The sequence below is a fragment of the Oryctolagus cuniculus genome, chromosome 1 (genome assembly GCF_964237555.1).
Source record: "Oryctolagus cuniculus chromosome 1, mOryCun1.1, whole genome shotgun sequence".
In the NCBI taxonomy this organism is placed as follows: Eukaryota; Metazoa; Chordata; class Mammalia; order Lagomorpha; family Leporidae; genus Oryctolagus; species Oryctolagus cuniculus.
Genome location: NC_091432.1, coordinates 65,574,718 through 65,596,314, shown reverse-complemented (window position 1 = coordinate 65,596,314; position 21,597 = coordinate 65,574,718). Strand labels below are relative to the sequence as shown.

Genomic DNA, 21,597 nt, shown 5'->3' with positions numbered 1-21,597 from the left:
ACTCTGAAAAGCAATTGATTTCAAGTCTTACAGGCTCATTGAAAATATAAGAGCATGAATCTTCTGTAAGCCCACCATCCCAAGATAACCAGGAAAGTTGATACTTGGACGTTCTGTTCCTGTATTTTTTACCCAAATATTTAAAGATATATCAATTTTGATGAAATTGTGATCATACTGCACATAATATTTTAGCTTCATTATTTTTTATTTCAGTTTTACTGTGAAAATTTATATATTGTTTGAAAATATTTTAAAAACAGGAAAATATCCCAATAGATTGCTTTATCAGTGATTAGATTTTCTAGTCTTGGTCCTCTGGGTTACTAGGTATTTTTGCCATTATAATGTGACAAATTTCCCTACATAGAAAAGCTTAAACACTTATCATAATTTTCATCACATGAAGAAGTATAAAAGCAGAATTGTAATAATTTTCCAAAAGATATTCCAGCTATTCCCACCCTAAGAACATCCCTGAATCATTAGCAAATCATTGGTAGTAAATGTTTTTCTCAAAAACCCCCACATAATATTTTCTGGGTCTTTGGCTGTCTTAGAGTCAAGAAGTTTACATAAGTTGGAAAGGTCTTGATTGTGAATTTTTACTCTCTCTGCAGTGGTCATTGGAAAGTTTTCACAGGGAATGAGCTGGCAGCTTTGTTTGGGTGGTGGATGTTTGACTGCTGGAAGAAAACTACAGCAAGAAATGCTGACGTGAAGAATGTGTACATGTTAGCCACCACAGTCTCTTCTAAAATTTTGAAGGCAATTGCCCTTAAAGAAGGATTTCATTTTGAAGTAAGAATGATAGTATTTGTGTGCTTTTCTTTCAATGATTTATTTTATTTATTTACTTGAAGGAGTTACAGGGAGAGGAGGAGAGACAAAGAATCTTCCATCTGCTGGTTCACTCCCCAGATGGCCACAATGGCCAACATAGAAGGAGCTTCATTCAGGTCTCTCACGTGGGTGGCAGGGGTCCAAGTACTTGTGTCATCTCCTGCTTTTTCTGGGCCATCACCAGGGAGCAGCCTGGATACGAACTGGCACCCACATGCAGTGCTGGCATTGCAGGCAGCAACTTTACCCTCTACCCCACAACTCCGGCTCCCGAGTGCTACTTTTCTACACCTCTTGATATATGTCAAAGACATCTCCCCACCAAAACTGACTTTCACTTACTTCATTTATTATAATTCTCATACTTTTTCCTAATTCTGCTAACTCTTCTTTTTTATAATTTAGACACCTTGAGCCAAACTCATCTACTGTTTCACCTAGGAATTTCTGGGACTAAGATGAGACACTCTTTTAAAAATACTTTAACACTTATTTCACAGAGTAATATCTGGCTTTCCCACTGGGAAAATCTGGTTCCTGGTGACCTCATCAGTAACACAGGCTCTACTCTAGAAAGGTGTCATCAACTCCTTGTTCAGGCACAGTCTTAAGACTTATCCACTAAATTGCAAATTAAGATTATACATCTACAAAACAAGTAGTGATTATCCTTCACACCAAATAATTAACCTTTGTGACCCTCAGGCAGTCAGACTGACCATGTGTTTCAGGCGTCTTTGACTAACATCAGTTATGTTGCTTTTCCTAGGCCATCTTTGCTAAATAGCAATGAGAATATCACTTCTAGGCTTTTCTCTCAAGTCAAAAGTCAAGCCACAGGTCTTAACACCATTAGCTAAGTAGTAGAAAAAAAATTTTTTTTTAAAGATTATGTATTTAAAAGCAGAGTTACGGGGGAGAGGGAGAGACACAAAGATCTTCCATCCACTAGTTCACTCCCCAAATACCTGAAACAGTCAAAGCTGAGCTGATCTGAAACCAGAAGCCAGGAGCTTCTTCTGGGTCTCCCAAGTAGGTGCCAGGGCTCAAGAAATGGGCCATTTTCTGCTGTTTTCCCAGGCACACAGCAGGGAACTGGATTGGAAGCATCTGGGAATCGAACCAGTGCCCATATGGGATGCCAGCACTGCAGGCGGCGGCTTGACCCACTACGCCACAGCGCCGGCCCCTAGAAAATGTCTTTATGAAATAGAGCTTTCAATCTTAAGACTTTCTAAAATAGAAAGATGTTGATCTACAGTAATGTTAATATTTTCCTTCTTTATATCTTTGGCAAGAAAAAATGTATGAATACAAAAGAGAAAAAAGAAATAATTTTTAAAATTTGCAAATGATAAGCTCCAGAATGAGTATTTTACACATAACCTTTCTGTTGACTATGAAACAGGGCACATCTTTAAGTGAGCTGTAGCTACCAAATGAAAAATCTCCGAAACTAATTACTAAAGAAAGATCTAGTAACTACCTTGGTGTTTTATTTATGCTACCGTGTTATGGAAAGGTACACTTGGTTCAAGCATAGATTGTGATAATATTGAAAGGGCACCACTCAAAAAATTCAAGATCTTTGATAACCCGAGGAGACTAAATCTCCTTCATAAGCACTCAAACATTGGCAGCCATAATGTGGCATGGAGGACAGTCAGAGGCCGTGTGATTGAAAGCTGCTTTCCTCTCACAAGCAGCGTGATCTCAGGCGAATAAAATTAGCAGCTGAGCGGCTCAGCCTCTGTCCGGCAAAGGAGTGTGAACGTTTAAAAAATGATGCTGTACAGTACATATTAGAGTACTGAGCATAATAGGTGATGATTATGTGTGTTTATGTGACGTTGTGACTGGATGCATCACATTTACAAACTCTAGCTTATATTCAGTATAAATCACCTGATGCGATATTCCATAATATAGGTCATCAGTAGTGGCAGCGTATGCATTCGTGGCGCTTTATGGTCACTGTGTAAATCTGGTGTGTAGACTATACCAGAAGGTCACCAAGAGAGTATTAGGTGTGTTTAGTGATAAGTTTTTCTTTCATCTGTGTTTGTGAGAGTCTCTTAACTAGAGTGGCCTCCTCTGCATTTCAGGAAACATTACCAGGTTTTAAATGGATCGGAAGTAGGATAAAAGACCTCCTGGACAATGGAAAAGAAGTCCTTTTTGCATTTGAAGAGTCTATTGGTATGTAGTAAAATATTAATGTTTGAGACCTGATTGAGAGAATTTTTAAAATCTGATGATTCTATAAATAGGAATTTCAGAGAACTTGTCAGTGGGTAGCTAACAAGAAAAAGAAAGGAGCCCCGGGAAGTTTGGCCTGGGTGGGTTTTGTCTGTCCCCAGGGTCCTTCAGAGGACATGGGGAGCTGCTGAATGCGACCTGCCTCTTTCTGAAGGTGCTTTGCGTCCCCAGGTTTCCTGTGTGGAACTTCGGTTTTAGATAAAGATGGGGTGAGTGCCGCCGTTGTTGTCGCTGAAATGGCATCTTACCTGGAGACCATGAACATCACACTGAAACAGCAGCTGATTAATGTCTATGAAAAGTAAGTTCTGCCGTCATTTCACACGCTGGATTTTTCTGTCTTTCATTCTTATGTCTTACCCTTGGCTTTCTAAATTTGTTTTGGAGGAAGTGCCATTTTTTTTTAAAGTTACAACTGTCTGAATTAAGAATTGCCACTTTCCACAGAATATTATAATATGCTTATCTTTAATGTATGGTTCTCTAAGTGCTATCTGAAATCTGATTTTAGCACTTTAAATCTTTGTACAGATATGGTTATCATATTTCAAAAACTTCATATTTCTTGTGTTATGATCCACCTACCATCAAAAGTATATTTGAAAGGCTTCGCAATTTTGATTCTCCAAAAGAATATCCAAAGTTTTGTGGGACATTTGCTATACTGCATGTACGGGACATTACCACTGGATACGACAGCAGCCAGCCGAATAAGAAATCAGTAAGTACAATGTTTCTTTTCCAAATGATGAGGAAAAAGTAATGGTTCATGACACCAAGAAGCCTAGAGGCAGAAAATATTTCATATGGAGCTCAAAATGTTGACTGGTATATTACAAAGATTACAATGTAAGGAACAGCCAGATGGAAAAGATGCATAAGGCTCCACACTGGGAGGTTGGTGGGGCCTGGAGCTCCGTGCCGTCTTCAGGGCCACCACCTTCCCAACAACTACATGGGTTCACCACCCTGGAAGTTCCTGTAAGTACCTATTTTTAATCTTTTTTTTCCTGTTCATTTTATTTTTTAGTTTGAGAGAGAGAAAAAGAACTCCAGACTTCTGGTTTACTCCCCAGATGCCTGCGATGGCCAGGCTGCGCTGGACCAGAACTGGGGAGCCAGGAACTCAGTCTGGGTCTCCCATCTGGGTGGCAGGGGCTCAGCAACTTGAGCCTTCACGTGCCCTCACAGGGTCTGTGCTGGCGAGAAGCTGGAGTCGGGAGCCAGGTGCTGTCCAGCCACAGGCTCACCACTTGCTCACACACTATGTTGCTAAAACACCACACGTGTCTTCTGAGCAAGAGGAGATTTATTATTACAGGCACAAAGGGAGACAGGAAAAATAAAAGCAGCAAAACCCAGACCCATCTCCCTGCTGAGAAAGGGTTTGGGAATTCAGAGAGTTAGGGTAAATGGGGTGAGGAAGGGGATGAGGAAAGTCCTCTGAGCATACGCAGCACCAAGTCTTGCCCGCAGACATTGCACATTCAAAGATGGCTGCTGAAGTGTCACTGAGGGTGTCATTTAACATTAGAGCGAACTCTACGCCAACGCTCTGGTCGTCAGCCTTGATCTGAACGGTGCTCCAGTTACAGTTTTGGTGTAAACAATTGTATCTGCCTTCATCAGAGATCCTAAAAAGGCAGTTCAGCAAACTTTTAGCAAAGACAACTATTATGGGTTGGCAAGTTACCATGCAACAGACAGGCAAAGGACAATTATAAGCTGTTACTAATCAGGCAGCTAAGGGAAGCTTGCTGTTAAGCAAGGGGGGGAGCTTTTTTGTTGTGCATAGTTTGAAGAATCAGGAGCCAAGCACAGGCACCCGACCTGGGATGTAGATGTCTTAACTGGCCTCTTACCCGCGAGGCTACATGCCTACCCCGTACCTGGTGTTCTTAATTGTTCTTAGGGTTGTGAACAATTTGTAATAATTCACACTGTAGTGAAGTAGTGGAACTTCAGACCCATTCGTTTTCTCCAGAGCAGTTTCAAGCCCACTCACGGGTCTCTGTGATGGTGATCTTATCCTCCTCATTCCCCAGATAATTTATACTTCCCCTGGGTGAGGGAGAAGAGGTGGAGGAGAGAGAGAAAAACTGTGCAATGATGCTAACTATGCTGAAAATAAAGTCCGATAGCCTGCACTTTCAAAGCCATGTATCTTTCTGATTTTAACCCTTTCTAACCTCTTCTCTATACCTCCAGCCGAACAAAACAACTCTGAGTTCCGTACATGCATGCGTGTTTGTTTCACTTTCAGTATTTTTGATCAAGCTGTTTCCTGAGTTTACTTTTGCTTCTTGCTGCTATAATAGGTCCATATCTCAGCCATCAAGAGTTAAGGGAAATGTTAGCTCCACCACACAACCTCCAGACGCCATAATCAGATAGCTTTCTCCTAAGACTCCATTACCTTGGATAACTTCCTCCTCTCACTTGTTCCTATTTCATGTTACTGTTATATTGTATGTGACTGGGCCAGTTCTAATGTACTTTTGTACCTCTCACAGCTCCTGCCTATACTCCAGGTGCACAAGAACAAATATTTAAATGGCACAGATTACTAATCGTACTCATTTTGTTATTGTTATGATGATGTCTGTTAGCCTAAATTTCCATTTGTAGCATTCTTATATTGCCTCAAGATTCTAGGGACATACTATATTTTGAGACATCTGCAGCTTCTTGTATAGAATACTACCCATATTCCACTTCTGTGTATTGATACAATTGACAAAAATTGGTTCCTGGTTGATATTCTATATATGTGTGTATAAGTGTATTGTGTCTATGTTTCTGTCTTTGTAAGTTAAAAAAAAGAACAAAATCTCTTCATTTCTCTAATGTTGCTATGCTTAGTCTTTGGTGTAATGCTTTTTTCCTCTTAATTCTCTTTAAAGTTTAAGATGCTGGTTAATCGGGCCAGCGCTGCAGCTCAATAGGCTAATCCTCCGCCTGTGGCACTGGCACCCCGGGTTCTAGTCCCGGTTGGGGCGCCAGATTCTGTCCCAGTTGCTCCTCTTCCAGTCCAGCTCTCTGCTGTGGCCCAGGAAGGCAGTGGAGGATGGCCCAAGTGCTTGGGCCCTGCACCCCATGGGAGACCAGGAGAAGCACCTGGCTCCTGGCTTCGATCAGCACGGTGTGCCGGTCACAGTGCGCTGGCCACAGCAGCCACTTGGGGGGTGAATCAATGGAGAAGGAAGACCTTTCTCTCTGTCTCTCACTGTCCACTCTGCCTGTCGAAAAAAAAAAATGCTGGTTATTCAAGATGTTTCTTCATTTGTTCTCTGATACAACTGTTTTCTAAGGCAGGTTGCATGTATGCTATTATCTGCATGGTTACATAGTAACTACCAAAGACTTCCTCTGAGTTCTCTCTACCTTCCCACCTGACATTCATTGGTGTCGTGTATGAGAACCCCGTGTGCTGCAGGCACAGGGGCACTGTTCTGCAGTCAAGAGTCTAGCAGAGAAGCAGACAAGCAAAGAGCAATTACTTTACACAATGATAAGTGTCACCAGGGATGTGTCAGGTGTTGAGGAAGAGCAAGGGAAGGACCCCTCACTCTGATTTCAGGGGTGGAGGGAAGCTTATGGAAGATTAGAGGCTTTTCTCAGTGAGTTCTCGGGTGTGATTAGAAGTTACCCAGGGGGCCAGTGCTGTGGGATAGCGGGTAAAGCTTCCACCTGCTGTGCTGGCATTCCTTAAGGGCACCCAGTCAAGTCCCGGCTGCTCCTCTTCTGATCCAGCTCTCTGCTATGGCCTGGGAAAGCAGTAGAGGATGGCTCAAGTCCTTGGGCCCCTGCACTCACGTGGGAGACCTAGAGGAGGCTCCTGGCTCCTGGCTTCGGATCAGCACAGTTCCAGCCATTGCGGCCAATTGGGGAGTGAACCAGCGGATGGAAGACCTCTCCCTCTCTCTGTCTCTCCTTCTCTCTGTGTAACTCTGCCTTTCAAAGAAATAAATAAATCTTTAAAAAAAAAAAGTTACCCAGAGACAGGAGGAAGTGAAGGCACTTCAGTAAATGGAGTAAATGAAGTGCAGGGTCTGGAGAAGAGGAGGCCCCTCAGAGGCTCTTCAGAGAACCACAGGCAGTTGTCTGTAACAGGTGCTGGGGTGAGAGGAGGAAAGACCTGGATGTGAGTGGGTCACAAAGGACGAACTTCAGGCAGGAAGGCCAGCTGGGACACTGGAGGCCTGAATTCAGTATGATAGCAGTGGTGATGAAGAGACTTGGACAAAGTTGAGTTAAATAGAGGGCAGAATAGACAGGACTTGTCGATGGTCTGTGAGTGAAAAAGAAGGGGGGTCAGCACTGTGACGCACTGGGTTAAAGTCCTGGCCTGCAGTGTCGGAATCCCATATGGGCGCCAGTTCGAGCCACAGGTGCTCCACTTCCAATCCAGCTCCCTGCTAATTCACCTGGGAATGCAGTAGAAGATGGCCCAAGTGCTTGGGCCCCTGCACCTATGTGGGAGACCTGGAGGAAGCTCCTGGCTTCAGATCACCTCAGCTCTGGCAATTTTGGCCATTTGGGGAGTGAACCAGAGGATGGAAGACCTTTCTAACTCTGCTCTTCAAATAAATAAAAAATAAATCTTAGAAGGAGAAGGTCTCTATCTTAAGCAAGTGGTGTGTGGAACCACTGACCAAGAGAGAGGTCCCAGGGACAGGACCAGGCTGGGAACACCTGGGGAAGTGTACCACTGTCAACCCCAGAATAATGCCAAAATAAGATCCCCAGCCTCAACAGCCTGACACGGGGGCTAAGAACAGTCCCAGTATTGACCCATATATTCAGTGTCAGTAAAGCTTCACTTTTTTTAAATTTTTCATTTAAAAACACAAGTAGCCTTTGTGTACCCCAGAGTATTATTTTGCATATCCTCTGAAAGGCATGCATTTCTCTTTGGAGACCTTTGATAGACTGCGAAGTGCTTGGCAAACACAGAGGCAGTTTGGACTTTGGAGCAGAGAGACGTGGTTCCAATCCTTGTTCCACCACTCAGTTGATTGTCTCGAGCAGGTCATTTACTCTCTTTGAGCCTTGTCCATGAAGTGGCAGCAGTACTTACTTTGCAGGATTAGTGTTGAGAGCTGGAGATCATGTATGTAAGACAGATAACCCGATGCTTGGACCATCACAGGAGTCCAGGAAATGGAATGTTTGTGTACTATACATTATCTTCTTTTATATTTATTTTAAAGATGTATTTATTTATTTGAAAGGCAGAGAGTTATGGAGAGGCAGAGGCTTGGGGGGGTGGGGAGTCTTCCATCTGCTACTTCACTCTCCAAATGACCACAATAGCCGGAGCTGAGGCAATCCGAAGCCAGGAGCCTAGAGCTTCTTATGGGTCTCCCGTGTGGGCTCAGGGGCCCAAGGACTTGGGCCATCTTCTACTGCTATCCCAGGCCATAGCAGAGAGCTGGATCAGAAGTGGAGCAGCTGGGACTCAAACCAGATGGGATGCCAGTACTGCAGGCAGTACTTTACCCGCTATGCCACAGCACTGGCCACAGCTCTTTTGTATTTTGTAATTCTTTTAAATTAAAAAAATTTCAATTCTTGTAAAAAATATATAATTGACTATCTTAACCATTTTTATGAGTAAATTCAGTAGTGTTAAGTACATTCATATTGTTGTGCAATAGATCGCGAGACCGTTTTCATCTTGCCTGACTGAAACAATGTGCCCATTAACTCCCCAGCCCTGGCAGCCACCATTCTGCTTGCTGTGAATTTGCCTACCTTAGATAACCCATAGAAGCGGGATGTATTTTATAGTCTTGAAAATGAAAAGGAGCGAATGTATAATCCAGCTGTTGTTGCCCTTTGCCTAGGTGCTGCCTGTGAGCAAAAGCAGCCAGATGATTACCTTCACCTTTCAGAATGGCTGTGTTGCTACTCTACGGACAAGCGGGACAGAACCAAAGATAAAGTATTACGCAGAGATGTGTGCCTCCCCTGACCAAAGGTGGGAATTGCTTTCTTAGATATATACACAAAATCTTGATTGAGAAATAATATATATACATTGTATCTATGTATGTATATACATTCCTCGCACACCATGGAGTTAGAAGACTTTCCGAGCATTAACTACTATATGATGAACATAAAGAAATGATCAACAGAAACTGTGTTTATGGCCAAATACTCATTTTCCACACCTGCTATGATTTTACATAATCATCCCAGTTGATTTCCTTTTAAGTGTATGAATTGTGAGTAAATTAATTTGACTCTAATAACTATATTCAAGGCTGTTTAAACTTATTAAAAGAAATATCTCCTATAATGTTTTCATTGATCCCTATATTTTGGAGAAGATGAGTTTTTTTGGAATTTCCTTCAGATTCCAACAAAGGTACATTATTTTTATTTCCCACGTCTTTGCATTAAGATTTCATTTCCTGTAGGGAAAAGTTAAATAACTCCTATAGTCATTAAGAACAGAGTTTAAAGTCAACCAAATTGGGCAATGCTATATTTGGTTTAAAATGAAAGATGGTTATTTTTTTCTTTAATTTTTATTTACTTACTTGAGATACAAAGAGAGACAGACAGACGGAGACCAACCATTCCCATCATCCCCTACACTCCCCAGATGCCTGTGGGTGGCAGGAACCCAACTACCTGAGCCATCACTACTGCCTCCCAGGGTCTGCATCAGCTGGAAGCTGGAGTCAAGAACCAGAACCGTGATTCGAACCCAGGCACTCCAGCTTGGGATGTGAGTGTTCCAAGTGGCATCATAGCCATGGAACCAAATGTCTGCCCCCCAAATGCAGTTTAAAAGTCTTTCCCAGAGATGCTTAGACAACAGCAGCTCCTCGGGATGACTTTGAAGGGTTTACTTACAATTATATATGTAGGTTTTTTAAAAGATTTATTTATTTATTTATTTGAAAGTCAGAGGTACAGACAGAAAAAGAGAGAGGTCTTCCTTCTGCTGGGTCACTCCTCAAATGGCTGCAACGGCCAGCGCTGGACCAGGCCGAAGCCAGGAGCCAGAAACTCCATCAGGGACTCCCATGTAGGTGGCAGGGGCCCAAGCACTTGGGCCATCTTCCACTGCTTTTCCCAGGCCATAAGTAGGGAGCTGGATTGGAAGTAGAGCAGCTGGGACACAAAGCAGTGCCCATATGGGATGCCAGTGTCACAGGCAGCGGCTTTGTTGGCCATGTCACAATGCTGGTTCCATATTTATGCGTTTTTTTAAACCTCAAATTCTTTTAGCCATACCTCCTTCTGCTGCCTGAAAGATGTGTCATGTTATCCTATAACATCTGTGTGAATATTCTTCAGAGTATTTCAGGAGACCATTTATCTTACCATCTGATATTAATGCTCAAAGATCTAGCATAATTCTTTTTTTTTGTTTTGTTTTGAAGATTGCTTTATTTATTTGAAAGGCAGAGTTCCAGAGAGAGGAGGAGAGAGAGAGAGAAGTCTTCCACTGGTTCATGCTCCAAATGGCCACAACAGCCAGAGCTGGGCCAGGCAAAAGCCAGGTGCCAAGAGCTTCATTTAGGTCTCCCACATGAGGGAAAGAGATCCAAACACTTGTACCATCCTCTGCTGCCTCTCCAGGTGCATTAGCAGGGAGCTGGATTGGAAGTGGAGCTGCCAGGACTTGAACAAGCAGCCATATGGAATACTGGCAATGCAGGTGGCAGCCCAACCTGCTGCACCACAGTGCCAACCCCTAGGAGAATTCCTTAGATCTACTGTAACTCATCCATTTATCATTTGCCAAGGAATGCCTATTATTGCAGTTTACCTTCAGTTTGTGATAGTGGTGTTTCCTTTGTGATTGTGTGTGTGTGTGTGTTTTAACTGAGTAAATTTCTCTTTTGTTAACAATTTCTTAATCATTCTTCAGGTATATGCCCTCTTTAAAAAGCAAAGATTATTTTATAGCCTTAAAATTTGTTTAAATTAAACACTTCAAAACTTAATCTTTCTCCTTAGTGACACAGCCTTACTGGAAGAAGAATTGAAGAAACTCATTGAAGCCCTCATTGAGAATTTTCTTGAACCCAGTAAGAATGGACTGACCTGGCGCTCTGTCTAGGGCACGCCTGTGCATCCTGTCCTTGCCTGGCATACGGAACGGAGCAACGGAGAACTCCCATGTGTTGAACCTCGTGTTAGCCTTCTCTCTCTCGCATTCGGCCAAGTATCATTTTCCTTTTATTTTCTGTCTTTTTTTTTTTTTTTTAGTTAACTGACTAAAACACTGCATAAATTTCAAGTGAAATAGTCCGGAGAGAAGTGATTCAAATTTTTTTTTGGTATTTTAAAAGTCATTACATCAAAAGTATTACAGTAACACGTCGTTCTTCCTGAATAGAAACATGATAATACAAAAGTGAGTTTTATTATTAAAGTGTGATTAAGCTTAGTTCCATATCTTGTAATTGTGTATAGCATGGTAAAAAAATCTGATAAATGTTATATAATTATATGGTTAGTTATGGGAATCCATAATATTGGCAGGAATAAGAAACTGCTCCAAGATCATAATGGAAAAGTATCATTGTTTTATCACAGATATTCATTTACAGCTTAGAGTATTTAAAATAGGGTCTGTAGCATTTCTAGCTTAGAGCAGATGTTGTGTGTTTCAGCAGCTGGTTCAGGTGCCTGTGGTGCAGTGTGGACTTCCTGTAATATTTAACATGTTTACTGAACAAGAAACAGTAGTGGCATTGTTCTCTTAGAGTGTTCCTATGCCTTCTCAGGGTCTGGTGTGAACTGAAACAATTTCTGCATTGGATATCAATTGTCAGTTTTCAGGAGTTAAGGAAAATCTTCCAAACTATATAGGTGCTTCCTCTGTATCCAGTGGGTTTGCTGATTTGAAAATCTTAGGATTGTAAATAAAGGTCATTTAAAAGTGGGCTTAAGGTAACTGTGGTTAAGAATCTTCACATTAGAACTGTGTCAGTTACAACCGTTAAGGAAAAAATCTGAACTGAGAAATAAGCTCTGAATTTGACAGTATAACTTTTGAATTACATTCTTGTAAGTACAATTATTTCTTTATTTGATGGAGTCATGCTAATTTTACAAAGAAGGCATCCAGATTTTAAGTATTCTGAAACACTAAAACTATACTTTCAAAACTAAAGTCCAGTTTAGTATAACCTCTTGCAGGCTTCTGTAGAATTTCTGATCATTTGGTGATTATTTATATTTTTATTTTTTCAGTGGGGAAACATTTTTTTTTTTATGAAAATCACTCTGGGCTGATTCTAGTCCCTTGAGAAGACATACAGAGAAAGCTAGTGAACCTCCTTACGGTTTATATCGTCCTGTATACTTTGCAGAACATGTACGTGCTTTAGTTAAAAAGTGGCAATGACAAGATCTTGGGTGTGATCCTAATAAACAGATTGCCTCTAGCAGATTGCACTGGTATTAGAGAATTTCTTTCCTAAAAATAATAACAACAAAGTTTGAACTGATTAGAACATTCATTAAATCATGGTTTGGTATGTTGCAGCTGTCAGCTAATGTTCAGTTGAGCTTACATAATCTAAACATGACTTTCAAATTATTGTATTGCCACTATTGTTAATTTGTTCTCCTTACTTTCTTATAGCTGGATCTTGTATGACTATAGGTAATACACAGCTAGCTGAATGTAGAGCACCACTGCCCTGAGTTTGTCTTCGAAGGCTTCGCACTGTAGAAAAATGTAGAATTTTTTGTTTTATTTTAAAACAGTGTAAAATATTTTTTGTTTTACTTACTTTAGGAATGTAGATTGTAATTCAGGAAATGCATAGATTCTATAAAGTGGTATGAACAATGTTGTAGGTATGAAAAGCATATTTGGTTTTAGTACCTGTGTCTCAGTGACTGATGAAACTGGAGTGCCAGTGCAGCCTATCCACAATCACTAAAGCCAGATAACTTTGACATAGTTCAGGATTTTAGTCATCTTAATCAAGGTGAGACATTATCAAAGTTTGGATTCTTGTCTCAAAAATGTAAAAGTCCAAAGTTAAAATTAATAAAGTTCTACAGAGCCTCCTGAAGTACATGGATTGAGGGGATATTTGATTCTAGCCAAGCTCTGAGTTTGAGCATAATATTAAACATGAACCTGACAGCAGGTGCACGCTTTAAAAGGATAAATTCAGCGAAAGCCCAAGCCAGCCAGGAGGGACAAAAGTGCTGGCCAGTGGGTCTCAGCCCTGGGCACTGCATTGTTTGTCTTTTTCTCTTTGAACAATGTCATGGAAATGAACGCGTTCTCATTGAGCGTGCAAGTCAAAACTGGGATTTTCTGAAGCTTTAGGGGAAAAGGGAAGAATTAGTGGAACGAAATCAAAGCATAAATTGGAAATAAACAGTAGAAATGAACAAACACTGGAAAGGTTGATAAGATGGCACAGGACATGCTCCTTATGAAGGGCAGCCCGGCCGCTGTAAAGGTGGGGAGTCAGCTTCGTGCAGGTAGTGAACCTGCTGTTTCCTTTGGTAGTGATCACCAAAAAGAAGCCAGGTTCTAGGAGGTGAGAAAAAGTGCCCTCCCACAGGTTCAATTCCTGCTAGGATGTTCTGTCAGAATATGTGAAAACCTGGAAGGAGACAGAGTAGACATTTAAAAAAGGACAGTTGACATTTCAGAAAAAAATAAAATAGAAATTAGAAAGTAAGACCTCCGAGAAGAAGTTCAATGAATTCAGATCATTTAATTCTGGAGCAGAGAAAGCTGCTGCAATAGTTAACTAAATTTTTAAGTTCTTAATTACATGTTTATTGAAGGGTTCACAGTAGGAATGCTGTGTCATGCTCTTCTCCATTTGTAGTGAGGACAGGGCGGGCGAGGGGTGTTGGATTTGGGGGGAAAAAGTGCATGAAAAGTCAGATTAAGATTTAAGAATTTCTTTGGGAATCACCATTAAATCTTCTATATGAAATATTTTTCATTACTAAGGGAATAGAAATTTTAAATGCTTATTGCTACCTTTTTTTTTTTTTTTTTTTTTTTTTGAGAGGCAGAGAATTCCCATCTTCTGATTCACTCCCCAAACTCCCAGACTCCCACATCTGGGAGCTAGAAAGCAACCCTGGTTCCTTGTGGATGGCGGGAACCCAGTACTTGAGCCGTTACTGCTGTCTCCCAAAGTGTGCATTATCAGGAAGCTGGAGTCAGGCGTCAGAGCCAGGAATCAAAGCCAGGCACTCTAATATGAGATATGAGCAGCTCAACCATGAGGCCAAGTGCCTGTCCCCTAACTGGCCTTTTTTTTTTTTTTTTTTTTTTTTTTTTTTTAAGATTTATTTATTTACTTGAGAGGCAAAGTACAGAGAGCGAGAGACAGAAAGGTCTTTCATCTGCTGATCCACTCCCCAAATGCAAATGGCCACAATGGCCAGAGCTGCGCCGATCCGAAACCAGGAGCCAGGAGCTTTTTTCTGGTTTTCCACATGGGTGCAGGGGCCCAAGCACTTGGGCCATCTTCTGTGGCTTTTCCAGGCCATAAGCAAAGAGCTGGATTGGGAGTGGAGCAGGCGGGACATGAACCAGTGCCCATATGGGATGCTAGCTATGCAGGTGGACGCTTAATCTACTGTGCCACAGCACTGCCCTCTAACCCCAACTGGTCTTTTTAAGATTCCTTCCTTTCAACACTCTTTTTTTAAACTTTAGTTGAAACAAAAATGATGTTGTTAAGAGCACTAAAAGTAACATTTGAGTTTTGCTCTATCTAGAAGAATTTAGCTCACAAAATAATTTTTATATATTTTTAGTAGAAGGATGAGTATAATGCCTAAAGGCCTGCTGGGTATTATTTTTCACTTAACCTGATAAATTTAGTGAGACTTGAACACAATTTTGTGCATCCTTAAGAATGTATAGCATTATTGATACTTGAGGCTATTGTGTTAGATACAAAATATTGTTACTTAGGTGTAGTAACTTCAGCAGACAGCTGTTCTGAGAGATTGGGTACTCGGGGATATCTTCATGTAGGAATGACCTCCTATTTCTTAAGGAGATCGCTTCTGGAATTGATGCAACGGAGATGTTAGCTGGAGTTTAATGGAGAACTTGTTCTATGAACTGCTGCTAATTGATGCCTGTGTTTGGTTTTTTTGAGATGTTTTCCATTGATGCTTCTGATGCTTGAAAAATCCAAATTCCTCTTGAATCAATTTAATTTTATGCCTTTTTCTCTCTACCTCCCTCTTCTCCTAGGCGCCCTTCCATATTTTGTACTGTGAAAAGCTCTGGCCCTATTACCTCAAATCTTAACTGTATTCATCCAGAATGCTTTAAACTTATGCATAGACTGTGTTTGTTTATAGATTTTCTGTTATTTTGTTATTATGGACAATAAGACTTGTAATTTTAAGTCTCTTTCACAACTTGTTTTGGTCTGTCTGGATACTACTATATGTTAATTTATTATGGCCTTTTACAATTCTGAAATTTTTTTTTATTTCTTAAATTGATCTAGAAACTTATGAGGAAAGAATCATATTGACCAAAATGATGGTCCATTAATCTAGCAGTTTGGGGTTTTGTTGTACCTTGGATAGCCAAAATACAGAATTTGAGGAAATCTTAGCATCTCACCATAATCATAAGAAGTCTAAATACAAAGAGAATGGCTCTTTGCTGACTGTACACAGCATGGCTAACGTTCCAGTTGGAAACATGGTATTGAATATTGGTTACTTTAAAATATTCACTGTACTGTTGGATTCAGTGTCATCTTTCCTCTTACTAGACTATGTACCTAAAAAAGAGAACCAACCAGAATGAGTCAAGTGACCAAGATAGGGGCAGAATGACATACCTAGTTTGGTTCTCAAACTTTTAAGAGATTGATTTATTTTGAAAGAGTGACAGAGGGAGAGGGGGAGAGAGAATGAATGTATCTCCTCCGTCTGCTGGTTCACTCCCCAAGTGGCTGGAACAGCCAGAACTGGGCCAGGCTGATGCCTGTGTGGGTGCCAGGGCCCACGTACTTGGGCTGTCCTCTGCTGCCCTCCTGGGCACGTTTGCAGCCAGCTGAATGGGAAGCAGAGCAGCCAGGACTAGAGTCGGCACTCTGACGTGGGATGTGAGTGTTACGAGTGATGGTTGAACCCACAACCGGCAGAGGAGCATGAAGGAGGGGGAAGGAAGATTCCATGTTCGCGCTTAAGTTGCAAATGAAGTTTGAATTCATAACACATAAAATGATAAAAGTGTTCTAACATAAAAGCGGCATCTTTAATCTTGACTCACACTGGTGCTGCCAGAATGGAACACCAGGTTTATCAACGTGGCCTCTCCCATTTCCCCTCCAGTGCCCCCACACCCAGCAGCCACCTAGCCCCAGGGGCACACGCAGACTCTGGTGTGAGGCATATAAAGAAGACGTCTAGGATACTCCCTGCCCTTTAGAAGCTGAGCTTCTGAAGTATTACTGCCAAGTTACACTGACCCAAAACACTCCTGTTAGCACTGAGCCTCAGATTCTGGGCCTGTTTCTTCGTAACTCATTGCCACTCCTTGACGGAGAAGGAGCAGCCGGCTGCCAGCTCCCTGGGGGCAGGAATCGTGGTTTACTGGTTTTTGAATTCACGCCACCTAATTCAGTACCTGTCATAGGTCGCTCAATAACAGGGTTTCGCAGGTTTTATTTTAAAGAAGCAAATAGTTGAAGAAACAATAAAAAGGATTTTCTAATTCAGCTTTCAAATGATTCCCAGTATTGAAATTTCTGATAAGTGATGTGTGTCAAGCACGCACACCCTTTAACGCTCAGTTTCTTTGGAGCGAGCAGACTATTTCTATGTGGAAATTGTATATAACGCTTAGTATTTTACACTCAAAGCAAGGTGTTGGCTGGGAAGGCTAAGAAGTAATATCTGTGTAGACTTAACATCACTCTTGTAAGTGCCATTTTGCGCCTTGCTTCCAAGTGTGTCGCAGCAGATCTGGTATCATTTGGTGTGTCTGTGTCTGGTATTACAACTCATCAGCCCTTCAAGCAAGTGTCTGCATCTGTATGTGGTGAGACCTTCTTGTCCAGGCTGGAATGGACTCGTGGTATACATCATTTAATATGCCAGGTAGAAATAGACAGTTAAGAGTGAATTATTTTTCTAAGTGTGTAGCAGTAGCTCAAAATTGTGCCCTTGTTTTAACAGTTTCTGTCAATGTCCTCCTTTTTCTCTACAAAAACACCAGGGTGTATTATAAGTACTGCCTGTGAGAATTTGCACTTTATGTATTTGTGTGTGGATTTTTTGTGGTTTTAGCCAAATGAAGTGTTATCAGTAATAAACAGGTCTCTTCATAGACATGAGTTTCCGTGTAATTTTTATTATCTTAGATACTGGGTAGTTCATGAAGTTCACTGTCCAAACCGAATATATTCTTAAGATAGATGCACAGCAAACTCAAGAATCAGTTTTGAGTCTAAATGAATCTCCTGGCCCAGCACTTGGTAAATATTCCTGACTGGTTCATCAGAAGTCCCAGATGTATTAGGTTCCCTGCATCTTGCTTTACTTCTCTCTTGCAGCTGACCTAACTTGTCTGCCCATGGTAGCACTAGCTGGCATGATAAGACGGAAGGATTAAAGGTTCGGGAATCCCTCAAGGTCATGACTGTTGATATGTGATGTGGTGGTTAGGACTGTTGCCCTGGTCCAGGGTGTCTGCCAGTCCCTCTGATCAGGCTCAAAAGGAAAACAGGGTGTCTCATCTTTTTTTAAAGAAAAAGATACATTTATTTACTTATTTGAAAGAGTCAGATCTTCCATCCACTGGTTCACTCCCCAAGTGGCTGCAATGGACAAGGCTGAGCCAGGCTGAAGCCAGGGACTTCATCCTGGTCTCCTACGTGGGTGGTGGGGGCCCAAACACTTGGTCCATCTTATGCTGCTTTTCCCAGGCCATTAGTGGGGAGCTGTATCAGAAGTGGAGCAGCTTGGACACAAACTGGTGCCCATGTGGGATGCTGGCAGCACAGGTGGCGGCTTTTCACGCTACACCACAGGGCCGGCCCCAAGACAGGGTCTTTTCATCACCTTCTAAATTGAGTATTGTGAGAACCAAACTTACCCCCCACCCAGTTTGTTCTTTATAGCACATAAACAAGTGGACAAATTTAAGTAGTAGTATCTGTCATCATGAGTGTAGCATGCCATATAGTACTCAATAAGTATGTATCTAATGCATGAACCTAGCTCATGTTTTCTTGCAGAAGAAAAACTCTCAATTATTTTTTTTAATTTTAATTATTTGAGAGACAGAGAGCTCCCATCCACTGCTTCACTCCCCAGATGCTCATGACACGGCCAAAGCCAGGAACTCAATTCAGGTCTTGTGTGGGTGGCAGGACCCAGTTACCTGAGCCATCACTGCTGCCTCCCGGGGTGTGCATTAGCAGGAGCCGGAGGCAGGTGTGGAAGCAGGTACTCTGATGTGGGAACTGGGTGTCCTGAGCAGTATCTTAAGCAGACCAGTGCTGCCCCAAACACTGAATTCTTGATTCTGCATATGTACAGGGCTGCACATGGTGAAAATATGCGGTAGATTTCTTGGTGCCACTGAGTCTTCTCTGTCTACAGCACATATGCTGCCGCCATTTTCTTCAAGCTCAGTGTTTTCTTATCTTTCCTGGGTGGCCCTGTGCCTTCCTGGTTGTTTTTGTTTTGTTTTTTGTTTTTTATTTTTTATTTTTATGTGAAAAGGAGAGAGAAGAGAGATCCTCCATCCACTGGTTCACTCTCAAAGTACCTGAAATAGCCAAGGCTGAGCCAGGCCAAAGGCAGAGGCCCAGAACTCTATCCGGGTATCCCACCTGGGCAGTAGGGACCCAAGTATTTGAGCCATGATCTGATCCTTTCAGGTACACGTTAGTGGGAAGCTGGCTCAGAAGCAGAGTAGCCAAGATTCGAACCAGGGACTCTGATATGGCATGTGGGCATCCAAAGTGGCATCCTAGCCGCTGCACCAGGTGCCTGCCTCATCTTCCTGGTTTGAAATCTCAAAACCATCGTTGACTTCTCCTACTACTGGGTATGTGCTGCCTGAGCAGTTCCTCAACACTGTGGAGCTAAGGGCGGGACCCCGGCTTGAGACCCACAGAGACCAAGAAGCCAACTCGTCCAAAGGAGAAGAGTGGGCGCCTCCGTAAGTGGAAATTCTTGGAGAAGGGGATGATAACACAAGTCTGTAATGTGTTCTCCCCCCTTCCTGTCCTCCCTAAACCAGCACTTCCTCATTTCTGCTACTGAGGTGACCATGCTCCATTTCCCTCTTTACATCTGGTTCTGATCATTAAGTGGTCCAACATGCACATAATTTGCTCTAAATTAAATATTTGGCCTTCATCCCTCTGTTTTGTTCATTTGTTGTTTTTTAAAAAATATTTATTTGAAAGAGTTACAGGGAAGCAGAGGCAGCAAGAGAGAGAGAGAGAGATTTTCCATCGCTGGTTCACTCTCCAAATGGCAGCAAAGGCCAATGCTGGGCAAATCCAGAGCCAGAAGCTTCCTCTGGGTCTCCCACATGGATGCAGGGGCCCAAGGACTTGGGCCATCTGCTGCTGCTTTCCCAGGTCACGGCAGAGAGCTGGATTGGAAGTGGAACAGCCAGTGCCCATATGGGATGCCAGCACTGAGGTGGCAGCTTCACCCGCTACGCCACAGTGCCGGCCCCTCGTTTGTTTTATGAATATTTATTAACCTGGAAATAGGTAGGTATGAGGAGCACTCCAGGAAGCTAGAAAGGAGGGGAAAAAATCCACAGTCCCCATGCCACTGCCATCACATCGCGGAAAATCACCTTTGTTCCTTGTGACTCTGGATGCACAGCACCTTGAGAGAGGCCCAGCAGGCTGGGATCTTGCTGCAAGCCGGCCTCCTGGCTACCCCTCAGCTTCCTTCTGCATGGCAGAGGGCGGCAGGCCACAGAGGGGGAGGGCAGCTTCCCATCAGAGCAGACCACAAGTCCACCATGATGCCAGAGCAGAGTGCTGGAGAAGAAACACAGCACAGAACACGGCATGAGTGTGTAGCCACCAAGTGGCTGACTGTGGCTCTTAGAGGGAGAGCCTGGTCGTGCGTGGGGACCAGCATGCTGTCCAGCTGCACTTCAGTCACAGGTGATGATGAGGGGTGGGGGCGGGGTGGCTATGGAATCCACACTAGAATGAATCTTCAAAGTCATCCGAGCCAACCGCCCCTGGTTTCTGTGATAGGACTGGCAGGTGGGCCAGATGGTTGAACCATGCCAGGAACAACTGGCCAAGGCAAGCTGGTTCTTTTCTATTAAAGAATGGCCAGTACATAGATTTTCCTTGTATTCTGCTAAAATCTGCCTCCTGCAGCTCCCAGGCTCTGGCTGCACACAGACACCCAGTGTCACCCAAGGCTATTTCCTTTCCACTCAGTCTTTGGCCCCCAGTCCCAATGTGCGCAGTTCAGACCCCGTTCCTTGGATGCCCAGTTTTGGGGCCCCTTCACCTTCCCAATCCTCCTATAGAAAGCACATTTTCAAAAGCTGGGTCTGGAAATTAATACACCCTAGAAATGGCGGGAGCAGCCCAGACTGGAGAGAGGTGGGATTTCCACCTGATGTGGCAGGCAGCATAACAGACATGGGCAGAGGGGGCAGAGGGGGCTCAGCCTGCAACACAGGGCTAAGTCCTCTGCCCACAACTCCTCCTTTCACTCTCAACTCATGCACCACCCCTTCCAAAAAATCCTTCCTGCCTGTTGCCCCAACTGTGCTGGGCAAGGCCTGGCCTCCACATCTCCTCTGCCACCTGCACTGGAGCGCTTGCTGCACCAGAGTGATGCCATCTGTGTGCTGGACTCCCCCAGTTGACTGTGGGCTCCCTGACGGCTGGAGTTGCCTGGCTCGGTGCGGTACCCCTGGCACCCAGAACACAGCAAAAAGTCTATGATGAACCCTCAGCAAATCAGCAGAACAACAAGTGAGATAAGGAAGGGAGGGGAGGAGAGAAGAAAAAGAAAAGGTTGAACTGAAGCAGAATTTGAGCTAAGTTTTTAAAGGCTGGGAATAAACAAAAGGAGCAGGGAGGTGCCCATGGGATGCAAAGAGAATGCCGAGACTGCTGGACGGATTCCAGCTAGTTGGGCTTTGGCTAAGGCAACACAAGGAAATCTGGAGTCAGGTAGGGCTACAGAGATGGATTCCCTTGTGGGGAGGGAGTAAGAAAAACGCAGCCCTGAGCAAGAGGAGCCTTCTCCAGTCGGTCACTGCTCCCATGTGTGCATGCTGCCCCCTGGTGGGTAAGGATCTAGACAGCTGTGCTCTAGAAGGAAGCCAACATCGGTCCCAACAATTCTCTTTATAGGCGGGTGACAGAACTTGCCCAGCCAGCCCAAGCTATCTTCTCCAACAGCCTGTGGATGGCTGGGTGAATTCAATCCATGATTTTCTTAGTCCTCCAGCCAGGTGGGGGCGCTCCCTGCTTCTACACAGCACCAAGG

General features: G+C 43.1%; 1 protein-coding gene across 1 annotated transcript in view; it reads left to right on the top strand.

Moving 5' to 3' along the window:
• PGM2L1 (phosphoglucomutase 2 like 1) overlaps positions 1-17,430 on the top strand; it is a 57,201-nt gene extending 39,771 nt beyond the window's left edge. The window contains exons 9-14 of the mRNA XM_002708697.5: positions 621-801; positions 2,949-3,042; positions 3,274-3,403; positions 3,634-3,823; positions 8,952-9,085; positions 11,086-17,430. Of these exons, the coding sequence (XP_002708743.1) occupies positions 621-801; positions 2,949-3,042; positions 3,274-3,403; positions 3,634-3,823; positions 8,952-9,085; positions 11,086-11,188 (832 nt within the window). The 3' untranslated portion in view covers positions 11,189-17,430. The remainder of the gene's footprint in view (positions 1-620; positions 802-2,948; positions 3,043-3,273; positions 3,404-3,633; positions 3,824-8,951; positions 9,086-11,085) is intronic.
• Positions 17,431-21,597: the final 4,167 nt, after the last annotated feature.